The following is a 23,586-nucleotide window of genomic DNA, read 5'->3' as shown; positions in this document are numbered from 1 at the left end:
CAACTCGTGTATCGAAGGTATTGGAGGTGCTTTCCACTGCCGTATTCCATCCAAAATTCTTCCAGTGTATTGAGTCTAGAAAAGGTATACATAGCAATTACTACCACGTCACTATCAACAGTTTTTACCATGACCTTAGAACAACCCGAGTATTCCATGTTATGCCATACATGTAGTAGAAAATGTATTCTCTGGCATTGGCTTCATCATGGAATTCGGAAGAGATAGCTCCAAAGGCCCTACATTTGCGATCCAATTACCATGCCTCTGTAAGTGTAAATGACTTGTTTCCCGGTGGGGAGATCCATTTTGACCAGGTTTTCAGCTAAAAATTCAAAGAGTTCCACTTTGTTTCTACTGTGAGCAAGTAACTTACTGAAAGATTTGGGGATGACAACATTAGATTTTACATTTATTCTGGGCCCATGAGCGATAATGAGCGAAGAAACGTCGGGCTCATGAGCAGTGGTCACCGGAATTCCACTTGACTCGACAATACAGAACATTACGTCGGACTTTTTATTGGTTTTCTGAGCGGTCGAGTATGGAAGGTGGACATGAACTATTTTCATGGGCAAAGAACTTTTCGATGTCAATTTCTCTTGATTGACTAGCAACGTACAACTTGACAAAAAGAGTACTGTCTCTTCTCAGGTCTAATATTTTCTGCTTGTCTTTGGACTTAACTGTAACTTTCTTAGCACTCATCAAGGGAAGGTTGTTTCTTTTGATGACTTCAGGGATTGAAACCTTTCTAAGGATCAACCGATCTTCGACAAACGTATCAAATTGGCTTTTCCCCGTAGCATTCATCGACATGACGCTCATCGCATTTTCTTCTGGGAGACTGATTCTACTGCTGTTGACTGTAGTTAACTTTTCACCTTCAAATGGGTTGCCGCGTGACTCAAACACTTTAACAAAGGCAGAGACATGGTTTTCGAATTTCTTATGAAAACTTGGAGTATCTACATGATACTCCTTCGAAGTGATGTTAGATTTCAGGTCCCGATCCTTTTCGAACTCTGCAATCATGTGGACAACTTCGGGTCCAGCAATCATCCATTGCAATAGCCCCTCCCCTTTACTTAGACGGGATAGGTTGATTGAAAAAAAAATTGTTGTTCTGCTCATGTAACTGGTCATATGCCATCCTGGAAAATTTTCTTTTAGTTTTGCAGCCAGATATATTTCCATTTTAGAACTCACGGAACATCGTTGGATGCATATCTGGCAGTTGCTTCAAGTTGTATAGAAACACTTCCAGCCATCGCGCGGAGTTCTCTTCAGGTGCGACGCTTTTTATAATGCTTCTGCTCTCCCCGATGTTGTGACACGAGCTTCAACAAGGTTTTCAGTCCATCCACTTCCTTCTAACCATGTACCTATAGCAGACACTAGGGCCATTTCTATATGAAGACCACCTAACATGACCAACAGATTGGTCAGTTGTGATAACCGGGGTTTGGTTTGGATTAACCTTACGAACAATGGCAGGTACAATATTTGTTGCGTGTCGTATAACTGATGGCGAATTGATGTCTTCATTGATAATTGGAAGAAAGATTGTCGTACATTTGTTTCTCGTAGAATTGAACTCTTTCTTAGAGAAGTAAGGAACGAATGGTATTAATCGTTCACAACCTGCAAAGCTTCTTCTATCATTGAACCACTCGAGTAGCTGCTGCTGGATTTCGGCTGCTACATTTTGCAGATCGTTATATACCGTACTTATTGGAACTTCGCTCTGAATTTTGGATTCGGCGGCAATGTCGTATAATGTTCGGACAGACTTGCTGTTTTGATTGGAAGTTCAAGTCAAATTTTACAGACTCCGTAAGTTCCATGTCCTCGGGCACATATTGAATTAAAGATATGGAAGTGCCGTGAAAAGCGCTGATAGATGAGTTCGACGACGAGTCATGATCAACGTTGTCTATTGCTGCACATGTGAAGACATTATTTGCAACACTTGGGGGACAACCATGTTTTTCAAAATGCTCACGCACTGAGTGGGTCGTAGCATTTAGAACGGATTTTACCCTGCTGTATGAAACACTCAAATCCAAGCGAAAGAGTTTATCAATGACATCACCGCTGACAGTTTTAGAATGAAGCATGAGGCCAAGATAGAGAGGTAAAGGTGTTTCTGTTCAAGGGAAAAACGAATTGATTTTGTGGATCCATTTATTGTTCTTTTTATGCAATTGAATCGCACTAGTTGCGCAATAGATTCTATAGCACTTGACACTTTGATCTGATCTTTCATGTCCATTCCACCAGCGTCGAGCTCTTCACCCGTAGTTGCATCCTCTAAAAACATCCTAAAAAAACATCATTAACGTTGGAGAGACAATTTTCAGCAGTAAACTCTCCACTGAATGATCCATTAAATTTGAAACAGTCTTGAAACATATCGCGAAGAATTTTTGCTGCTCTGGCGAGACACATACCATCACTAAGAGAGTTATTTTCACAAGCTATCCGAATTGCGTTATCGACATCTCCTTCAAACGTAAGTACAATATTCCTACCAACCTTGTCCTCTCTCAAACCAGGAATAAAAGTCAGTAGTTGCTCCTTCAAGCGCGTCCTGTTCACATTTACATTTCCAAACCATAGCTCATGTAATCGATTCTCAACCAGATTCACAAGGTTTGCCGTACGAAAGACTGGCGCTATTTGGTTGTACAAGTAACAATCTTACATAAACCTTACAAGCTCACTTGAATAGGATCCGTAGGCCACTTTGGAAGACATATCATTGGCATCTTGATTCTTAGCCTTGTTCACACTTCGTACTTTCGTCAGGAATTTGACATTGCACTGTTTGTGATACTTCGCCTCTAAAGCTACAAGATCGCTGTTACAAGTTAATTTCGTGAACATTTTTTCATCTCCCAGCAGCAAAGCGTTTTCGTATATATTGGGGATTATACTTAAAGTGACTGCTGAAACAAACGTTTCAGATTCGTTTTCTTTGGTTTTGCAGAAAATACAGATAAGTTTGAAGTCGGGTTTGGACAAATGGAATTTGGTAATTCTGGCTGTAGCACAGCCGGCATTGACGGGAGAATCCTCTAACATTGTAGCATAGTATGTGTCTGAACTAGACTCATCATCCAACCTTGGTTTCTTCTTTCGAGAAAGTCGGTCAATTTTTTGTCTGTTGAACCTTGTTCGACATACTTTATGGTATTTCCCTGATTTTCGATAAATTTGGTAAGCAAGTTTTCAGTGGTCAGGTGAAGGGATAAAGACTCAAACTCAGCATATTTCTGCAGATTCTCTACAAGCGAAGTATATCCTTGAACTACTGGTAGAATAAGGGGTTCTTTTGAATGTTTTTGGCAAACAAAACAGTTTCCAATCAATATATAGGGGTTTGAGACTCATCTTTCTAGTCTTACAAACTGCTCGAAAATTTCAACTTGCCTCTTGCTCCCATATTATTTTCTGTAGTTTTATATGTGAAACAAATCTGACTATTAAAACTTATTGTTGTTCCAAGGTATATAATATAATGCCTCAGCGATTAGAGGCTATATCTGAACCTGAATTAATAGAAACTTAAAAACAAACTGAATGCGCGAATTGCAATAAATAAACAATGTAGTGAGCCAAGCAAACGCTCCACATTGCAAACATTGCAGGATAGAATCTAGTTTGTTTCTTTTCTAATAATTCGGTAACAGAAGTCCCCACTTGCAAAAGACGAAACTTTTTTTTTTGCGTTTTCTGCAAGTAGAAATTTCTGCCACCTACCGGAAGAAACTGCACGGATCTTCGTTTCACCCACTTCCAAGTTGTCATCGCCACATATAGTTCATAAACCATTTACCTATTGACAACCTTCTCAGTTCGTGCCTTTGAAACGGGGATGTAATCTTTGAACTGAGAAGATGTCCTTCCACTCACCATCTAGAATGAGTGGGTACGTTACTGATTTCTATGCGAGAGGTAAACACTTTAAGCATGTTTCTTATGGGGATTAACTTAAAATGACAACTCAGAGATTAAATGGATAATTGACAGTTATATTTAAGATTACTAGGTGTTGCTGTGTAAATGTTGTGTTCTAAAACGGATATCTAGAAAGTTTGCCAGAAGAGCAACGCATGCCAAGCATTGAGCATTTGATCACTGATTTCGAGGTCACACATACCTTGAATGATGACTTCCGTCGATGGTCGCTGGTGGTGCTCTCCTGGGGCTGGACTCTGAGTGTCGATATCGCCAAGTTGATATCGTCCTGGATAGGTGTCTCTCTGATTAAGACACGGCTAACATTGGTAACGGCTTCTCTGACCAATGTCCTAGGTAACTAACTCCCAAAGTTAGTTCGTTGAATATAAGTGCTTTGAGACTCCAGTCTCAACTTTGTAATTGGAGCGGTACTTCCAAGTCACATACGAACGTCTCCGTTGTATTGGAACTTTTTCACTCTATCGACTCACTTGGAACTTTTTCACTGCCTGTGTATATTCGAACTTATTTCTAAAGCGGTGTAGCCATTCGTTAACTTTCTCCTGGCTAGCTCCAGAACTGAACAAAGCACATATCTTGTACCTCAATTGCTCATTTTTGATTGGAAAAAATATAGAACTTGCACTATAGTATTAGTTTCAGAAATTCCTGTTATTACGGACATAAAATGCCGTCTGAATCCTAATTCCACTAATTCGTCAATACTGAAGTTCTTCTCGTAAAACTCTATCAAGTAATAATGTTTATACCTTAACCCTAGTACATTATTCCTAAACGTCTGTTCTTTATCCTCATTGTACGTAGGATTATATTCTACGAAATGTTTGAGAACTCCTAAGTCTAGATAATAGTATCTGGACTTATTAAACATCGTAGCGGTCTTTCCATTATCCTTTAGTACGGGATAATGCACCCTATGGTTGTTCTTCAAAGACAACATCGTTATTGACTTAATAGTGCTATTCACAATAATATTAACTACTAACTTAAGAATGGGTTGATTTTAACTATAACTCTAAGTTGTTATTACTTTATAGTAAAACAAATCATAAGATCTTATTATTATTTTGCTGCTCTTCGCTCGACCTTGAGTCGCCGCAAAGGATGGAATCAACTACTCTCTCGCTTTGTGCGCTCGTGTACCGTCGTCTCCGATCGGCAACGTTCGTAACTACTCGCGCAAGCCACTTCGCTGTGGAAGATTTACACTGCTTTCTCGCTCTACACATTCATTAAATTTCTTACAAATATTTTACTACGTTATTACTTACAATAATAATGGAGTATATTATCACTAAATATGTCGTAAAAGTAATTGAATTTTGTCGACCACACTAAAATAAAATTACTTCGTTCCTTGAACGCTATCCGTTACAATAAATTGAAAAATATCACTACGACCCATAACTATATTTTATGTTATTCAGCCAAGAATCAAACTCGTGACTCTTACTCATTCATCGCTGAAGTTTAAACGTTATTCTTAAGTGGTAACAAGGGCTTAAAAATAATTATGCAACTACTGTACTTCCACTGTACTTCCCGTATCATTAGTAAGGGTGGGTGGGTGGGAATTATTTATATTTGTAGCAACTAGAATCAAACAAGTAATCTCCAACCATGACATTAGCGAGGGTGGGAATTAATTTAGCTACGTTAATAATCTTCTGCGAGAGTTAATCTTAACATGCTTTTCTGAGAAAGACCCAGAACATCTCCGCCATGACACCCTTTGTATTGCACTGGGATCGTTACAAAAAGGCATTAGCCTCACAGCATCTCCATCATGGCATTAGTGGCCTTATTACGACCTAGTCTCGCCGGGAATCGAACCCTAAGCATACTCCACCATGACATGCTACTAATCCACTTAACATTTCTAGCGAGGGCGGGCGGGTGGTACTTATATTTTCTATGCACTGAGATCAAAAACCCAGCATCTCCTACCATGACAACCCTTATATTACACTCTATTTATAATAAAATTACAACTCGGAGATTACATGAATAATTGACAGTTATATTTCTGATTACTAGGTGTTGTTGTGTAAATGTTGTGTTCTAAAACGGATATCTAGAAAGTTTGCCAGAAGAGCAACGCATGCCAAGCATTGAGCATTTGATCACTGATTTCGAGGTCACACATACCTTGAATGATGACTTCCGTCGATGGTCGCTGGTGGTGCTCTCCTGGGGCTGGACTCTGAGTGTCGATATCGCCAAGTTGATATCGTCCTGGATAGGTGTCTCTCTGATTAAGACACGGCTAACATTGGTAACGGCTTCTCTGACCAATGTCCTAGGTAACTAACTCCCAAAGTTAGTTCGTTGAATATAAGTGCTTTGAGACTCCAGTCTCAACTTCGTAATCGGAGCGGTACTTCCAAGTCACATACGAACGACTCCGTTGTATTGGAACTTTTTCACTCTATCGACTCGGTACTTCTCTCTCTCATCTAGAGACCTCCTGTCCTCTGGTTTTGTTTGAAAATCGTCCTCCGGAATTCGATGGTGTCGACTGACGTCAAGCACGTGTGTCCTCCTTTCTTTGGAAAAACAAGGTTGCTTCCTTGTTTCGCGAACAACAACTCAATACTTGGAATGCTCTGATCTCATGATTCTAGACAATTTCTACATACCCGTGAATGTGTTTCGTGTTCACAAACGTTATACAATTGCAACTCAAAGGATTTTACAAATTGTTCTTGCCAACACATTTTCTAAATTTAGTTCCTGCATTCGCAGACTACTAATTATGTGCTTTTACTTGTTTTTATTAGCTGACAAAAGAATTGTATAAATTTCATAAAACTTGCATTATCAAGAATCGTAAGCTTGACATAAATTATATTCGTTATTTTTCCTTCACCAAATAAAAATTTAAAATCTTTAATAAATCCAATATTCCAAATAAACATAAAATTAATCGTTAAATTATGAGCTCTGCTATCTGAAAATACAGGCTTTGCCACACTATATACTAAATCGAATAAATTGTTGTAGTTTATTTCATGCTCTTTCAAATAGCTCAAATGGAATAATGGAAAGACTCAATCAAATGATCGGTAACGGAGATAGGTGTATTTAAGCAAACCTATGCTTTTTGTCCCGGCGACCATTTTGTTGAACATTGGAGTTCAGCGTGTTAAATCAAGTGTCTCCCAGTTATTTTATTATTTATTATGTATAAGTACTGTCTAAAGTTTGAGACTGGTACATGGAAGTGTAGTATTTGAACTCTTAGAATTTGTGACAGCCATTTTAGTAATGTAATTAACACGTTATATGTTACATCTCAGTTATTTATGGACCGATTTTCTACGTTAATAGCTCATTTTAAAGGTAATTAAATTGACAATTAGACACATTACCTAAGTGTTTCGTCTAAAACTAAGGGTTTCGAAGTTATTTTTGTATTTTTCTTAAATAAATTCTCATTAATTTAATAAATTCTTAAATAACTCCGAAAGGTTAATTTTAGAGGAAATGGTTTGGTTACAAGTTTGATTGCAAATTTAATATCCTTTAAAATAAGCTGATATTGAAGAAAATCGGTCCTTAAGTAACGGAGATAGAGCTTATTTCTTAAATCGACTTCTCCACCATTTTGATGACGTCGCCTCAGGAGTTCTGGACGTCAGATCAAGTATCTACTGTCGTATTCTTGTCCTTTGGTATACATATAAGATCTATGTAAAATTGCAAACTGGTAGCTGGAAGTGAAATATTTTGTTGCTTTCCGTCACTAATTCCATGCACTATTAAGCCATTTAGAAGTAATACGTTAAATTTGACGTATTTTTGTAATTAATGTTTGCTGTATTTAGTTATATTAAGCATGTCTCTAACATATTTATTTGATCCTATTTGTAGGTAGAGGTTACTAATGCTGCAATATCGGGTAATTTGGATACTCCTGAAGGCGGGTTTGATGCTATTATGCAGTCAATGGTGTGCAAAGAAATTGGTTGGAGAGAGAAGGCACGCCGTCTTTTAGTTTTTTCTACAGATGCTGACTTTCATTTAGCCGGAGATGGAAAAGTAAGTTACGTTAATGATTGCTGTTTTTCAGACAATACTTTATGGTTCTAATTACTGAGTAAATGATTGGAGTTTAGAGTTCCTTTCTAGTACCGAAGCTATATGAGACGTAAATTTACATTTTAAAATATAATTCGAATCATTATAATGCATTCAAATTAGGTTCTTCTACCTGAAATCCAACGCTGGTACCCAGGAGTGCAAGTGTCCTTTTAGCACTTACTGTCTTGACATGCAAGTATTTTATATGAATAAATAATTGATATTATTTAATCATTTTCATATATATTATGTATGTTTAGTCATGTAGAAAGCTAGATCTTTCTACACGACTTTTTAAAATACTTTTCTTTCAACGCTTTCTTTAGCTAATTTGAAACATCGGTTTAGTCACGCTGTGGACCAATCGATCAGAGAACTCCTGCAGAAGGGAGAAGGGAAATTCACGTGTTACGCTGAGAAATCTCCCTCTTTTGTTTCCATATGGAATATAATAGAAGTGCTTTTATAAAGAGGGCGGATCATACAACTATCTTGGATTTTTGTATAAAAGGAACAAGCAAATTTGTTCTTGGAACCACTTTGAAACTTCTTTGAGAGAAGCAAGCAGGCTTTTACTTGTTAGTTCAGCTAAGGGATCGGAGACCCTTGTATTAGATACTAGTCAAAGAAATGACTGTAATTTGGAATAGAACCAGTAAGATATAGAATAATGGAAGGGATTGGACGACTGAGTTCAAGGGGTTAGATGCTTGAATGTATTCTTGAAATGTTTATGCCCGTTTTAGTTTAATAAAGAATTGCAGGAGAGTTTACCAGGATAGATGAAAGCTTTTGGATATCCAATGAAAACTATTGTTATATTACTTTTAAAAGATGTTACTTTTAACTTCCAATCTTGGATATTGTGTAGAGGTTTTGGTCTCGTTTATGGCCACTGCTTGGATCTTTGAATATTGATTTAACGTCTCTGGATTCACGTTCGTTTGGTGTCAGGCTATAACTGTATGTGGTTCGTGTCCTACAGTTCCCTAGGAGGGCTTAGACATTTACAACAGTCCGGGATTCGATCCTTTATGTTTCTGAAGTCTCCTTTAGAGTTCAATAGCAGTTCGGACTTTCTACCAAAGCCGACCATATAACCACTGGACAACACGGTTCAGAGTTCGGGTCAGAACAATCTGGGAAATTGACATAAAGACTGATTCCAATTGTATCTCTAATGGCAATACAATTTAATAATGTAAACATTATTACGTTGCATGGGCATTAATTATTTATGCTGGAAAGAAAAATAAATTAGGTTATCTTAAACTCTAACATACGAATTTAAATCATAATGATAATTTTGATAAATTATGATGTAAGGATACGTGTAATTATATTTTCTTGATTTTAATCAATAACACTGAAACTTCACTAATACAAGATAAACTACAGTTTGGCACTTTAATTTACATAATGGATATGATAATGCAATTTAACACTTGGCCCAAATATCTTCACTCTGAGCGCGGAAGACACGGGTTACCGGTTGAACTTCACTACATCGTGCGTTTTTTATTATTATTATTTTGCACTTTCACTTCTCACTCACTTTGATGCTGAGGAAAAATAATCTTTGGTGGTCCCAGGGGGATGTCCTTAAGATTGGGGGAATTAATTCCCTTACTTTCCATCTTATCTTCTTTTTTGACTCCTTTGGATTTAACTTTTGCGAGTTGTCCGAAGGCTTTGGACTGCGTTGCTTTACATTTTCTGTTATTTTGAATAATATGTTGCACTAACGATATTTTACGTTACACTAAATCATGCAAGCGTATGTAAATAGCATTTTATTTTGTTTTGATTGTGCTTTTGTAAATTCACATATTTCTTTACATACTGAGAGGTTATAAGCTGTTATTGCACCAGAAACAATTGTCAGACTGACTCATCATTTTTCCCCGCCTGTCAGCGTTTCTACCCAACAAAGAGGCTTGCGATGCAAACTGTTGATGTCCGAGCTAAAAAGAACTATGACAACCTATAGGCAGGAATTTTTGGAGACGAAGTTTGCTCTCTATGTCGGATTTTAGCACCTTATTTGGAGAGACGAGAGGGTTCACCAAGACTTCTGTCGCAGACGCGACGCACACATACATATGTTAATTCATTTGTTTGCTAAGAGAAAAATTCTTAAGAGTGCTTTTTTACGAGGTTCACTTAAAAAGTTAAAATTTTCTTCATTAATATTCGATAAGCGAACCATATGGTTACAAGGCTATATAATGATAACCAAGAATGTTCTGTCGCTTTTTGTGGAGGTCTGTGTTCAATTGGCCATCACACCGTTAGTTGAATACGGATGGAGATAAGGCGAAGATCAGTTGTTGATGAGTCGGTCGAGGAGTCCCACGTGCTATGACTCCGGACCACAAGGCAACGCGAGCAGACACCTGTGATTTCTTGCTGTTTCGTCTGAGGAAAGAGCCATTTCTGAACGAGGTATTGACATGTGATGAGGAGTAGGTCCTGTACGAAGCTCCACGGCGCCGTCATCATTGGTTAACATCCCATGAACCGGTTCCAAAACAGCCGAAACCAGCACTGCACCAGAAGAAGTTTTGGAGGACTGCTCGTGGCATCGTGCATCAGGAACTGCTACCGGCTGGTCAGAACATCAATACAACTATGAACTGTCAGCAGTTGAGCCGTGTTCAAGAAAAACTCTAAACTCTGGAGTTCTGAATCACAAAGGGGTTCTTCTGTTACAGGACAACACTAAACCCACGTAGCTAGGATGACCCGGGACACCATTCTATGCCTTAGATGTGAAACATTATTGCCTCCGCCATACTCCTCGGACATTGCTTCGTCCGATTTTCACCTGTTCCATTCCTTGGACAATCATCTTAGAGGACGCCAGTTCAAATCCCTAGTAGAAGTGTAAAATGCACTTGATACCTTCATTCACGGCCCAGCAAGTTCTACCGCGATGGAATCCGTGGCCTTCCAAAAACGTTGGAACGTCGCTGCCGATGGGGACTGTTTCTGACCTTCCAGGTACGTCTTAGGTGACATATCAATGTTCGAAGGTGGTGAGTGAAAAGCGACACAACTTCCTTGGTTACCTTTATATAAGGCCTGGTCGATAGAGTTGATCTAAATAGGTTCCGCTTTTATGAAGATGACTGGAGTTTTGCTTTAAGTTTACCTTTCAAATCTGATCTTTAGAGATCATTTGATCTCTATTTTGGAATCCTTCCTAACTTTAGTCTCGTCTCATCCTATATGTAAATTTAATTGCTAGAATCATGTTTAGTGTGCTTTCCGTGATCAGGTTTCACATGAGTAGGAATAGATCAGGTGTCCCACAGATGAGCATAGGCACCTTCAGAGATTAGGAGGTTTGCACCACACTTGTAAGAGAATGCCTTTGTTGGTTCTCACAGTGGTTTGATTTGTGTATCAGTATAGAATTTAGAATAAAATCATTAGATAAATTATTTAGAAGTTTATTTTATGGACTTGGAAGTAAATATTTAAGAGATTTAATTGTGAATCCCTTCTCGATGTGCGAGATGACATTTGCGAGAGTTGATCCCATATTAGCAAAGGTGCTTAATTTTGAATAAAAAATTGATTTAAGAGGAATTGCTGAGTATATTTCATTTAAGATATGAGCTTTGGATATATATGTTGGTGACCAGTCTTGGAATTGAATAGAAGGAATGAAGATTTTTTTACAATGTATATTGAAGGAGAAAAAAAATTTTAGTAGACAACTAGGACTGTCGTATCAAGCAAGTCTACGTTTCAAGTATGTTGTATTTTGTATTAATAATAAATAGAGTATTTTGCAAAACTCTAAATTTGCATTTATTATAAATACTAAGTACACAGTATAACAATAAATTTGCCAGATTGCATATTTTGCAATCAAAGGAAGCAACCTATCACATGAACAACAATAGCGTCACGAGCGCACATGCCTTTTGAGTGATTGGATCAAATTTCAGCACGTTCCGGCCATCAGTCGAGGAGTGGAGTTTAGCAGTATCACATGCTGAGCAGAAACTCGTTCGTGTTGTCAGTATACAGCATAGATTTTAAATCAAGTTTTACGTAAATTGAGAAAATTATTCTCTGAAACTCATGACTTGCTTACGAGCATGAAACAATATTAAGAATAGGCACATCTGAGTGGCACAAACACATTCATGAGGATAAGAAGTCTTTGGAGGACTATGGGAGAACACGAAGAAATGACAAAACTTCTATGTACTTCATGGGGAATCTTATTCCTAGAGACAATCATTTGAGCCTTCGGGTAAAGCAGAAGTAGCTTCGGCATCAAAAAGGGGACTATTGGATGCGTTATCTATGAAGATTTAGAGAAGAGAAAGAAGTGTACCTGTTTTGTACCACACACATTCTGAATGTTCAACAGAAGAGTCAGCAAATGTTAATGTATCATGCAAAGAATTGAACCATGCCACAAATTCCTCGCCAAATTTCCTGAAAACCACTGTCATCGAGGATGAAATATGATATTTAAAGTATGATCCTATTGCCACATAACAATCGTCGGAGTTGGTCAGTCAAGGGATGCCAAGACTAATCAGAATTCAGGAGTCAAGTAGTCTTTGTTGATTGCCTAGTTGATGTCAATGGACTCTTTCACCATGAATTTGTTCGGAAAAATCAGACCACCAATGGCAGCTTCTGTCTAAGGGATCATGAAATGGCTTCTTCAGTAAATGACCGGTGTCGGGCCACAATTAATCAGCTCTGGCAATATGATTCTTCCCCACGACTATGCCACTTCACACAACTCTAGTATTGTCAAGCCATTTTTGGTCCAAAACTGGTTAATGCCATCAGCTATCCACCGTACTCGCCAGATTTGACTTGAGGCTATTACTTTCTGTTTCTGAATGTGTAAAACTTCTCCTCAAAACCAACATGTTTAAGGAGCCCACCATGATGGTCGTTACGAGGAAACTGAAGGACATCCAAGATGATTTCTCCATTAACTTTCAATTGCTGTACGAACAAACAAAATTGATCGAGAAAGAACGTAATTACGTAGAAAGCTGAAGGTCATCATCTTTCTGCAGATAATATTTTACATTGTGAAATCAATCCGAGAACTTTACTACTGCATCGTGTAGTAGATAACATTAAGTATCGTATCATAAGTGGTATATCACATCACATGAGATTTTACACTTAGAATAGAAAATTATGAATTTTGATACTCGTCAATCTTGTAGCAACGTTCAATAAAAACATTCTTCTAGAGATAGTGGTGACCAGGGGTAAAAGTGAGGGGGAATGAGGGCGGATGTCGTTCCCCTATTTCCAAAATAATATCTTTGGCGCTCCCCTTTCGAAAAAAATACAATGGATAAAGATAGGCACGAGGAACGCCATGATGTCAAGCGTCCCCCTACCTTTTCAGATCCACTTTTATCCCCGGTGGTGACTACTTCGAATTTGTCTTGTGATAGAAAACAGTCTTCAGTCTTCTTTTTTTCGTAACTGCATACCACATAATCTGTATGTGCTCCGATAGCGAAATGATTTCTGTAAATGATTTTTTTGGTCACTATTTCTGGCAGTTACCTGCTCTGCTGTCGCAAGTTACGGGGACTGCTTGCTTCTCATATTAGGGGTGCTTCTTAACTCTTTATTGATAAATTGGTGTGCATATTATCTAATTTAGATGGAATAAACTAAAGAAACGGTTGACTCCTTATTGATAAATCGGTGTGCATATTAACTAATTTAGATGGAATAAACTTAAGAAACGGTTAACTTACTTCTACGAAGCATTTCCTTTGCAACATTGTTTTAAGAGAATATTATTTTTAACACTCACTTATCATGTATCTTTTTACATATAAACAAATCAGTTATTGCATTTTTAAAATTATGTATTTTTTTCAGCTAGCAGGTATTATAACACCTAACGATGAACGTTGTCACTTAGATGAAAAAGGATATTTATACACGCATTCACTTCTGACTGACTATCCATCAATTGCTCAGGTAAGAAAAGCCACTGATTACGTTACAATATGATTATATCTCAGAACATCAGGAAGCAGAGGACTGGAACACACAAAAATATATGATGAGTTTTAAATGAAATTCATATTATTTACAATTTATTGCTTAAAATGATACATGAATTGCACTTGGAACAGAATATTAGATAGTAGCAAAGGCAAGAAAGGAAACATACAGTCTTGTTCACAAAAAAATTTGAACACCCACCTTACTTAAAAAAAAAAAAGGTCTCAAGTGGCTGAAGATAGTTCATGCTTACTTGATTCAATTTCAACTGCAGTTAAGAGTACCGGGCATTTCAAAAAGGGTTGAGCGAATAAACAGTCTTGTTTTCAAACAAGGCTGTACATAGTTATATATAGGGTCATTTACACTTAGATGATCGCGTTTAGTAAACTTAATTAAAGTAATCAGATTTAAATAGCATTAAAGGTACTACTTATTATTAATATCTTACATTTACAATGTGATGTTTATATTTCAGTTATTAACTCCTGTAGGTATGAATTTTTAATTTTAGTCATAAAAAATATAAAAGACTATTTTCCAACTTATTTTATCAAGTAAAAACTTATATAACATGAAACATTTGAACTTAATAAATAACACGAATTCCTTGCTTTTAGTCGACATTTAATTTCTTCATGAATATGGTTTTCGTCTATTAATATTGATCCTAGATATTTTAAAGTATCCACTTTATCAAAATAATTATTACCGGTATATATTTTATAGAAATGTTTAGAGATATTAAACATAAATGGCAATTATAAGATAATCATGAGTATTATTGTTATATGTAGAAAATTTCTTATGCATGCTGTAATATATGTTTGAACGACAACTTTCCATACAGTGTTAGCCTTACTAAATAGGCCTAACCACATATAAACATTCTCTTATATAAATTATAAATCAATTCTGCAAATAAATCATTATCAAATGTACCACTGGACTTGTATTTTCACTCAAAGTGCCAGCGATATAAACATGTACATAAAGTTTAGGTAATACAAACAAATACTTATTATACTCCTGCAAAAGTCATGTCAACGAACATAACATGCACAGTGAATGCAATTCTTTCTTCTTTTAATCTGTTTTCATATTGCCAATACTAACCCACTTAACACATCTTGCCAATCTCCCAACAATTATTGAAATTATTAATTTGAAAACGCTTTCAGTGAGAATAATAACTACACTCAAGCTATGTTGTACGTATAAGCAGTCAGGTAATGTTAGAATATTAAACGGATGCTATGATAAACAACTTGTATGGAAATTGTTCGAACAGAGAGTGGGTCATACAAATGCTGAAAGTTTGTCTTGGTTACGGCGCCATCGGACTCATGACCGAACACCTATCAGGCTAAGTGAATTTCTCTGAAGCTTTATTTTACTGGAAGATGTTATTCCATAATACGTTCAGATAAAATCGGAGAAACATGATTCATGACGTCACGAATATACATTAACTACTCATGGTCACTTGCGTGAATATTAGAGGCAAACGGAATGGACGGATTGCCAGATTTGAGTCCTGTATGGTGGGTGTAAACATAAAATGTATCTTCCCCGCTCAGTTCCACGTCTACCAACACGCACACGACCACCTTATATTTGAGACAGAAACAATTCTCTTCCTAGAGTCTTTCTCTCCTGACGCTACCAAATGGATTCTCGTGATAAAAAGGGTGTCAGGTTCAATTGAGCGAGAGGAATGTGGGCATGTAGATCTGTTTTCAATAATCGAGCACTTACGTGGCGGCCACGGAACTTTGGATTGCACTATCCGGGGCAGCTTTAGGATTTTAATTTTGGATACGCCCGCTCCCTCGCTTGTGGATACATATACGCATTTGATTGATTAATGGCAGTAGGAAATTACTTTGACAGTAGTGGTTGATGTTATTTATTAAATAATTATCTACCATTTAATATAAATAGTGGAAAATATATTTACTCTTTACTATATCGTTTAGCGTTTATATATTTTTCAAAATTTTGGGTAGGCCATGCCTCCCCGGTCTACCCGCTGCAACCGTCACTGCTAAAGTTAGTCGTCCTGTCAGTTGGACATTATGACTTTTTGCCTAGCTCACAACATCATTGGAGGGACCTCCATGAAGACAGCGCCACGAACATGAGCATTAATTATAATACATATGCTAAAATGGTGTTGACGATACTCGCAGTTCTGTGCAATGACAACAGGGTCTTTCGCAGCCTTATTATACAATGTACTCTCGAAGTTACATAATTACACAAGTGATTTGCTGGCGTCCGGATATTGCAGATATAAACTGTCATCCACACACAACGAATTGGCATACTCATATCGTCGTGTTCACCGATGACCTTCACACTACTAGAAATATACGTTCTGGTGACATTACAATAATATGTCATTTATGATGGCGTATGTTGGGAAGTTCAAACTAATAAGTAACACTTCCCAAGTGTAACACTCCGATTTTGATAAAATTTGACAGGTAGATACTACACATAAAATAAACGAACACGTGTTTTTTACTTTGTGCGGAAAAACGGTTTTAGGAGGCAAAAAATCCCAGCCAAAATTTTGAAAGTTGACGCCAGAAAGGCAAAAACAAGCGGACTGAAGTGAACGAAATTCTGCACAGATTGCAGACGTAAAATAGGGAATACTTCTTTCGTATTTTCCTGGAAAAAAACGTATGGGTGGGACACAGACGCCTTGAAAACTTTGATCGTGAAATATTAAAAGTGCTAATAACAGTATGTCAGAAGTGCTTAAAGGACATGAAGAATTGGAACGACACATTGTGTAGGGACAATACGCAAAAAAATAAAGGAATACGGGTTTATTTTTTTGCGGAAAAACGGTTTTAGGGGGCAAAAGCCCCCATCCAAAATTTTGAAATTTGAGACCCAAAAGGCAAGAAGTGCACCGAATTGAATGAAATTGTGCACAGATATTGTAGACGTAAATTAAGGTAATTGGGTTTCGTATTTTCTGAAAAAAAAAAAAGCGGTTGAGTGGGGCACGGAACTTCTAAACTATTGATTACGAAATATCAAAAATGCAAATAAGTATACGTCAGAAGTTCCTAAAGAGTATGGAGAATTGCAACGAAACTTCGTATAGGGACAATTTGCAAAACAATAAATGAAACGTGTTTTAATTTGTGCGGAAAAACATGTTGGGGTCTAGGAACCCTCCGAAAAAAAGTAAATATTATCGTAATAGCGCAGGAAGGAGTGTGCCGAAGCAAATGAATTTGTGTGAGACCCTATGTAAAATAAGGACTTTCGTGTTTTTCAAGTGGTCCTATCCGTTTTGCTTCAAATTTGGCACATCAATAGCAAACAGGAAATTAATCGATACGTGAGTTTGTTTATGCGGAAAAATATTGTAAGAGTTAGAGGTGCCTCCTGAAATACTATAAAATACGCTATACTATTTGTGCTTGTTGTTGATCTGCCAAATAAGAAATCGGATGGTGACATTTGTGTAACACGAAGGGCCTTGTTTTACATATCCAATATCTACATACAATTTCATTGGATTCGGTCTACTCCTTCCTCCACTCAACGCCTCGGTCCGCTCAACAGTTTTTTTTTTCAGGAAAATACAAAACACGTATACCCTCATCTTATCTTTACAATATTTGTGCACAATTTCATTCACTTCGGCCCATTTCTTCTTGCCATTCGGGCGTCAAGTTCCAAAATTCTGGGTGAGGACTTTTGCCCCCTAAAACTGTTTTTCCGCAGAAAAAAAACCGTAAACCCGTATTCGTTTATTTTTTCGTATTGTTCATACACAAAGTTTCGTTGCAATTCTTCATGTCCTTTACACACATCTGACATACTGTTACTAGCACTTTTGATATTTCATGATCAAAGGTTTGGAGGGGTCCGTGCCCCACGTAACCGTTTTTCCCAGGAAAATACGAAACACGTATTCCCTCATCTTACCTCTACAATATTTGTGTGCAATTTCATTCACTTCGGTCCACTTTTTCTTGCCTTTCGGGCGTCAACTTTGAAAATTTTTGGTGTTTTTTTTTACCCCCTTAAACCGTCTTTCCGCGGAAAATAAGAAAACACGTTTTCGTTTATTTTATGTGTAGTATTTACCTGTCAAATTTTATCAAAATCGGAGTGTTACACTTGGGAAGTGTTACCTGTTAATTACACATACTGTGGTGCAGATTTTGTTCCAATTGGATGATGTATATAGTTGGTGGTCTTAAATGTATTTCATGCATGTGTATATATGAACTTTCATACTCGAATGAAAGCAAACATCAAAATTTATGTGAGCAAATCTGATACCATAAAGCTTTGTAAATGCTTTGTAAACTTTGTAAACGTATTCGACAATAATGAGAAATGAAGATTATTTTGATTTTTCTATACATAGAGTTTCCAGCTTATTTTTAAAAAGAACAAACTTGATAACAAACTTTTATAACACTTCTTATAAATGACCTGCCAAATATTTCGTTTTACTTTTCCTAGTATTAATTTGCAATTTTATTTATTTATTACATATCTTCGTGGACAGTTGGATCATCAAGCAAGTTTAAACAACATTAACTTAATCTTTGCCGTCACTAAAAATCAAATTAAAACGTATGAGTTACTCGCAAATAGAATTAGTGGTGCGTCAGTTGGAGAGCTGAGTGCGGACTCCTCAAATGTGATTAAACTCGTGACGGATCAGTATGACGTAAGTAGAAACCTATTTTGGTAAGATATTAAATATATATGTGCCAAACAATAATAAGGGACAAATAATAATAAACCTTTCACTCCTAAATTTTCTTCTGAAATTCTAAAAGAGAGTGGAACGAGCCCTGCATACACAATAGAAACAGCTATTGCAGTGCTACCTATCGGCAAATATAAGAATCAAGCATTCAAGGAACATGAGGTAACAATTGGAACATCAGAAAATAAAATTGAAAATAAGTCACAATAAATACTTCCAGAAATGTGTGGAACATAGTGTCCCTCTGGGAGCGAAAGGGTTAAAAGTAGTAAATATCATAAATAGCGTCTTGAAAAGCAGAAAATAAACTTATCAGCAGAAGGCCATTGTGAAAATATCGCCTTAGTAAGAATAAACGCGATTAATCTAACAATTCTTCTTATATATTAAATTATTGGGATATGTGTGTGATATTTTTGCCCAGTTAATAGTACAACTTATAGTTGAGGTATACTAATATTTCTGTGCTATTACGTACCCTAAACAACTTGCTGAATACTACGTTATGTATGATTTGTACCGGCTCTATTTATTATCCCTGGGAAGTGACGAAGGAAAAGCACAATATTTTAGTTGTACTGTTTATTATATATTGTAGCGAACATGCGAATAAAATGGAGTGAATTATACAAGCCTTAGCGGATACTTCGATGTCGCCCGTATCATATCTTGGTCGGAGGAATGTAGCGAACATGCGAATAAAATGGAGTGAATTATACGTTTATTTTAACAATCATCTTTGAGTATCAAGAAATTCACATTTCTTGTGTGAAGCTGTAGACATCAAGTACGATTTCAGTACAAACTGTTATTCTGGAAATAGAAACGAAGATGTCACAGTAACACACTTTCCCCAGATTAAAATTAAAAACCTATATGAGTAAACCAGGATGCTTATTCATATATAAGCCCAGAATTAGAAAGTTTACTCGTCCAGTCTTATCCATTTCACACGAGTGAATAGTGTGTCAACGCCGTCGCTCTGCGCGAGGACCCATAGGACCCGGCGCCAGTCTTCAGGGATGTAACTTCAAGAATCAGAGGTCCAGGTAGCTGATCCGGCCAGTCCGAGTGTCCAGAACCGTCTATACCCAGGACGACCTACAGGAAGGACTCCAAGGTTTCAGTCCAGATCCGCTGAAGGTAGACGCAAAAGGACAGCCGCCAGCCGAGTTCGAACCCAGGACTACAAGGTCCCAAGCCGAGCAGCGAGATCAGCGAGTCTGCAAGGCAACGCCTTGAGGAAAGAAGAAGAGGATCCAATTTCCCCGGCGGGTTTGAACCAAGGACCTCGTCAACCGAAGACAAGTGTTAGTGCGTCGCTTAAACGTTCCAAAAGCAATAACAGATTCGCAATCAGTAGCCAGTTCCTTGGACAGCATCAGGCAGTGATATACGTGAGTAGACAAAACCATATTTGAATTGTTTTTTCAAAGAGGTTCATTTGAGGAAAAAGGAAGTCATCACTCTATGACTACGCATAGCATTGCATTGGCATGTTTTAACTTTCCCGTCTCGATCTAGCCTTCAGCTAACGAGACACCCGGTCATGAACCAAGACCCTTCTGGTCAATGTGTAGACCGGTGTAATCAGAAATTTAAATTCTTCCCCTTTGTTTAAAGAACTCCGGATCTTTCAGTTTTATCATCCATCTTACCATCATCATCATCTGTTTTATAATAAAATATAAAAACCAACCTTTTAATCTTTTATTTACGTGACAGGCATCCCACTGATGCATAATTAACTTTTCATAACGGCAGTCATAGCACCTAAGTATCGTTATAATATCAAGATTTAATCGCAATCCAAATACAATCACAAGTCTAATTACACGTCTCATTACAGGGGTCTCATTAGACTCACATTAGTGTTCAATTGTAACCCTATACACATTTATCTCTACAAACTTCAATACAGAAAACCATCTCGTCCGCAACTCTATGTTTGCACTTATTCTATCTGCAAAATCTATCACAACTCTCAAACCTCAAAGCTATTCCTGTCTAATAACTCTCAAACCAAGTGATACAAGCAGCGGCGTGCCGTCAAGGGGACTAGGGGAATAGGCTAGTCCCCTGGCATTTTAATTAAAGTATTTTGTGATAAATATATACCAAAGAAAACGAAAACATTGTTTGTATTTCTCTATTTTCGTAAAATAACACTATTTCACTTGTTCTGACATAACTATAGTCAGCGCCCGTGTGCTGGGTGCGACAGCGAAGTGGAGATCGGAAACGCTCGGGTTTTAATCGGCTTTTCTCGGGGAAGGGAACAGGGTCCAGCCAGCTAGTCCTCATATTATGTTGTCTAATGGGGCGTTTACCATTGGTCGATTTAGTCGCACGGCTAAATCGACTCGCTGCATTTGAGACTAAATCGAAGCAACTAGACCGAATGAGATCGATGGATGTGTTCAATTGTTTCAACCGAAATTGAATGCTGCTTGTCGATTCGCTCTCCTCTGGTCGATTCGAAATCAACTGGCAATTTTAAAGATGTCCAAGCAAAAAGTAATTGGTACAATTTGCGGTGTTATAGCAGAAGAAAATAAAATCGACACAGAAAATAGAACGTCTTTCAATTCAGTTGCCAGTCGATTAGCCGCCTTCGATCAACAAGCGATTAAATTGAAGTCCCGTTTACACGGTCGATTAAGTTGAAAGTGACGTCAATTCAACTGAATCGAACGCAAATCGACTAAGTGTAAACGCCCCATAAGCTCTAAGCACGGGCGTTCTGTTGTAAGCGAATTTAATGCTCGTTTGCTTTTTACAGTTAATAGTTTTAACGCTATTAAATTTACAGTATTAATCTTGACAATTTAAGAAATCTAGTGAAGTGTGAACTTTTTAGATTATCAATATATTTTGCAAATGACTCGTAGAATAAAATATGGAAGGGGACTCGTCTGAGAAATCGAGTCCCTTGCAGCAAAGCGATGGCGCAAGCAGTGATATTACTTCAATTGGTACAGGAGACAGTAGGGGTGGGGATCGGCCGTTTCAGTGTTGTATTCTGGACCAATTATTCATGGTATCATTTGAATTCCTTAATTTTCAAGAAAAGCAACAAATAATAACCAGTGGTATTATAGCACAACTTCAAGCATTTCCATTCAGACAAAAATGAAAGATTACATACATAATATCAAAACGGATTATTTTGATTCTTCGAAATAGTTAACTGCATGTAAGACAAGAAACAAACTGTATTCCTGGCCTTGTATTTTGTTCCACATAGAAAAGGACGTGTGGAAGAATGATGGCTTTTGTGACATGAACAATTTTCACAAACCCAAGTTGCGCCAAGAAAAATGTTATTCACACCTGTCCACAATAACTAAATTGAAAACTTTCGGGAAACCAGAATTGATTTTTAATTGAGCAAGCAATGCAGAAGTTGATTCAAACCGAGAACTAATGAACCGATTGATTCCTCTTGTTTTATGGCTAAACAAGAGCTATCATTTAGAAGTCATAACAAACAGGAAGATTCTGTCAATTAGGGAAATTATATTGAAGTAATTCAGTTACTTTCTAAGTACGACACTAAATGGACTTGCAGGGGCGCCTGAAGAAAATTTTCTAGGGAGGGGCCCATCTCCATGGTTGCTATGTTGCGTCTGGTATTTCTGGTATTTAATGTACGTGGTTTGCTATATTACGTATACATTTTCGTGAGCCAGAGGAAGGTCCGGGCCCCACCCTGCCCTCTCGTTCGGGCGCCCATGTTGACTTGTCATCTTCACAGCATGGAAGTGTTTAAAGGAACATCAAACATAATTCAGAATTATATTATTAAATGTGTTGGTGAGTAATTCTGGATAAAATTAAGTCAGAAATAAACAATACACTTCTTACAGCAATAATGCTGGGCAAAACTACGAACATTGCAAAGATCTCTCAACATTTAATCGATGAAAAATGTATTTGTTTTACAGATGTTACTAGTGATTGCACTGCGACTGCTCGAAGTGAGCATGCTTTCGAAGTTCTCCCTCACTTTAATTGTAAGCAAAAGCTTGTAGCACTAGGCTATGGATGGAGCTGCCACATTTTCTGGACATTTGAACGGTTTGCAATCTTATGTGAAATGGTGTTTGAGTGCACTCACCATACACTGCTATGCTCACAGACTCAATCTCGTTGTTCCACAGTCTGTTAATCACATCAAGGAATGTAAAATATATTTAAGAATAAGTGGCATTCCAAATTTCTTTTCATATTCATCGAAACGCAGTAACGCGCTTGCTGAATCAGAAGTAACTAAGCGATTTCCAACGGTTGCCAATATAAGATGGAATTACAATTCCAGAATTGTGAATGCAGTAAATGAAAATCAAATACAACTCGTACGGTGTTCTGAGAACATTGTAGAAGATTGAGATAATAGCGACACCGAAGCTTTCATGACTACAAAAAAGAAAAAAAAAAAAAAAAAGAAAAAAATGTGTAAGTTATCATTGAAGGATTTCGATTTTGCATTTCTACTAAAAGTTTTCAGTCATTTTTTTTTCGCGCACGGATATACTATTCAACATTCTTTAAAGTAAAACCTTGGATGTGAAATATTGCATCCAAAAAGTACAAAAGATGGTATCTCAACTTAGAAATGCAAGGAACGATTTTGAAGACTTATAGAAAAGTAGAATTGGATGACAACGGAAACCTTCTAATAAAAGACGTAAAATAGATGACTCAACAGATTCAGAAATTAAATACGTGCATCTCTT

General features: G+C 37.3%; 1 protein-coding gene across 1 annotated transcript in view; it reads left to right on the top strand.

The window, feature by feature from the left end:
- Positions 1-23,586, top strand: part of LOC145667778 (integrin beta-PS-like) — a 203,661-nt gene that overhangs the window by 97,883 nt on the left and 82,192 nt on the right. Inside the window, exons 5-7 of the mRNA XM_081735217.1 lie at positions 7,861-8,028; positions 13,963-14,064; positions 18,641-18,805. Of these exons, the coding sequence (XP_081591343.1) occupies positions 7,861-8,028; positions 13,963-14,064; positions 18,641-18,805 (435 nt within the window). The remainder of the gene's footprint in view (positions 1-7,860; positions 8,029-13,962; positions 14,065-18,640; positions 18,806-23,586) is intronic.

This window comes from Thermobia domestica, chromosome 13, assembly GCF_964235325.1.
Source record: "Thermobia domestica chromosome 13, izTheDome1.hap1.1, whole genome shotgun sequence".
NCBI lineage: Eukaryota > Metazoa > Arthropoda > Insecta > Zygentoma > Lepismatidae > Thermobia > Thermobia domestica.
This window is presented reverse-complemented; position numbering and strand designations above follow the sequence as displayed.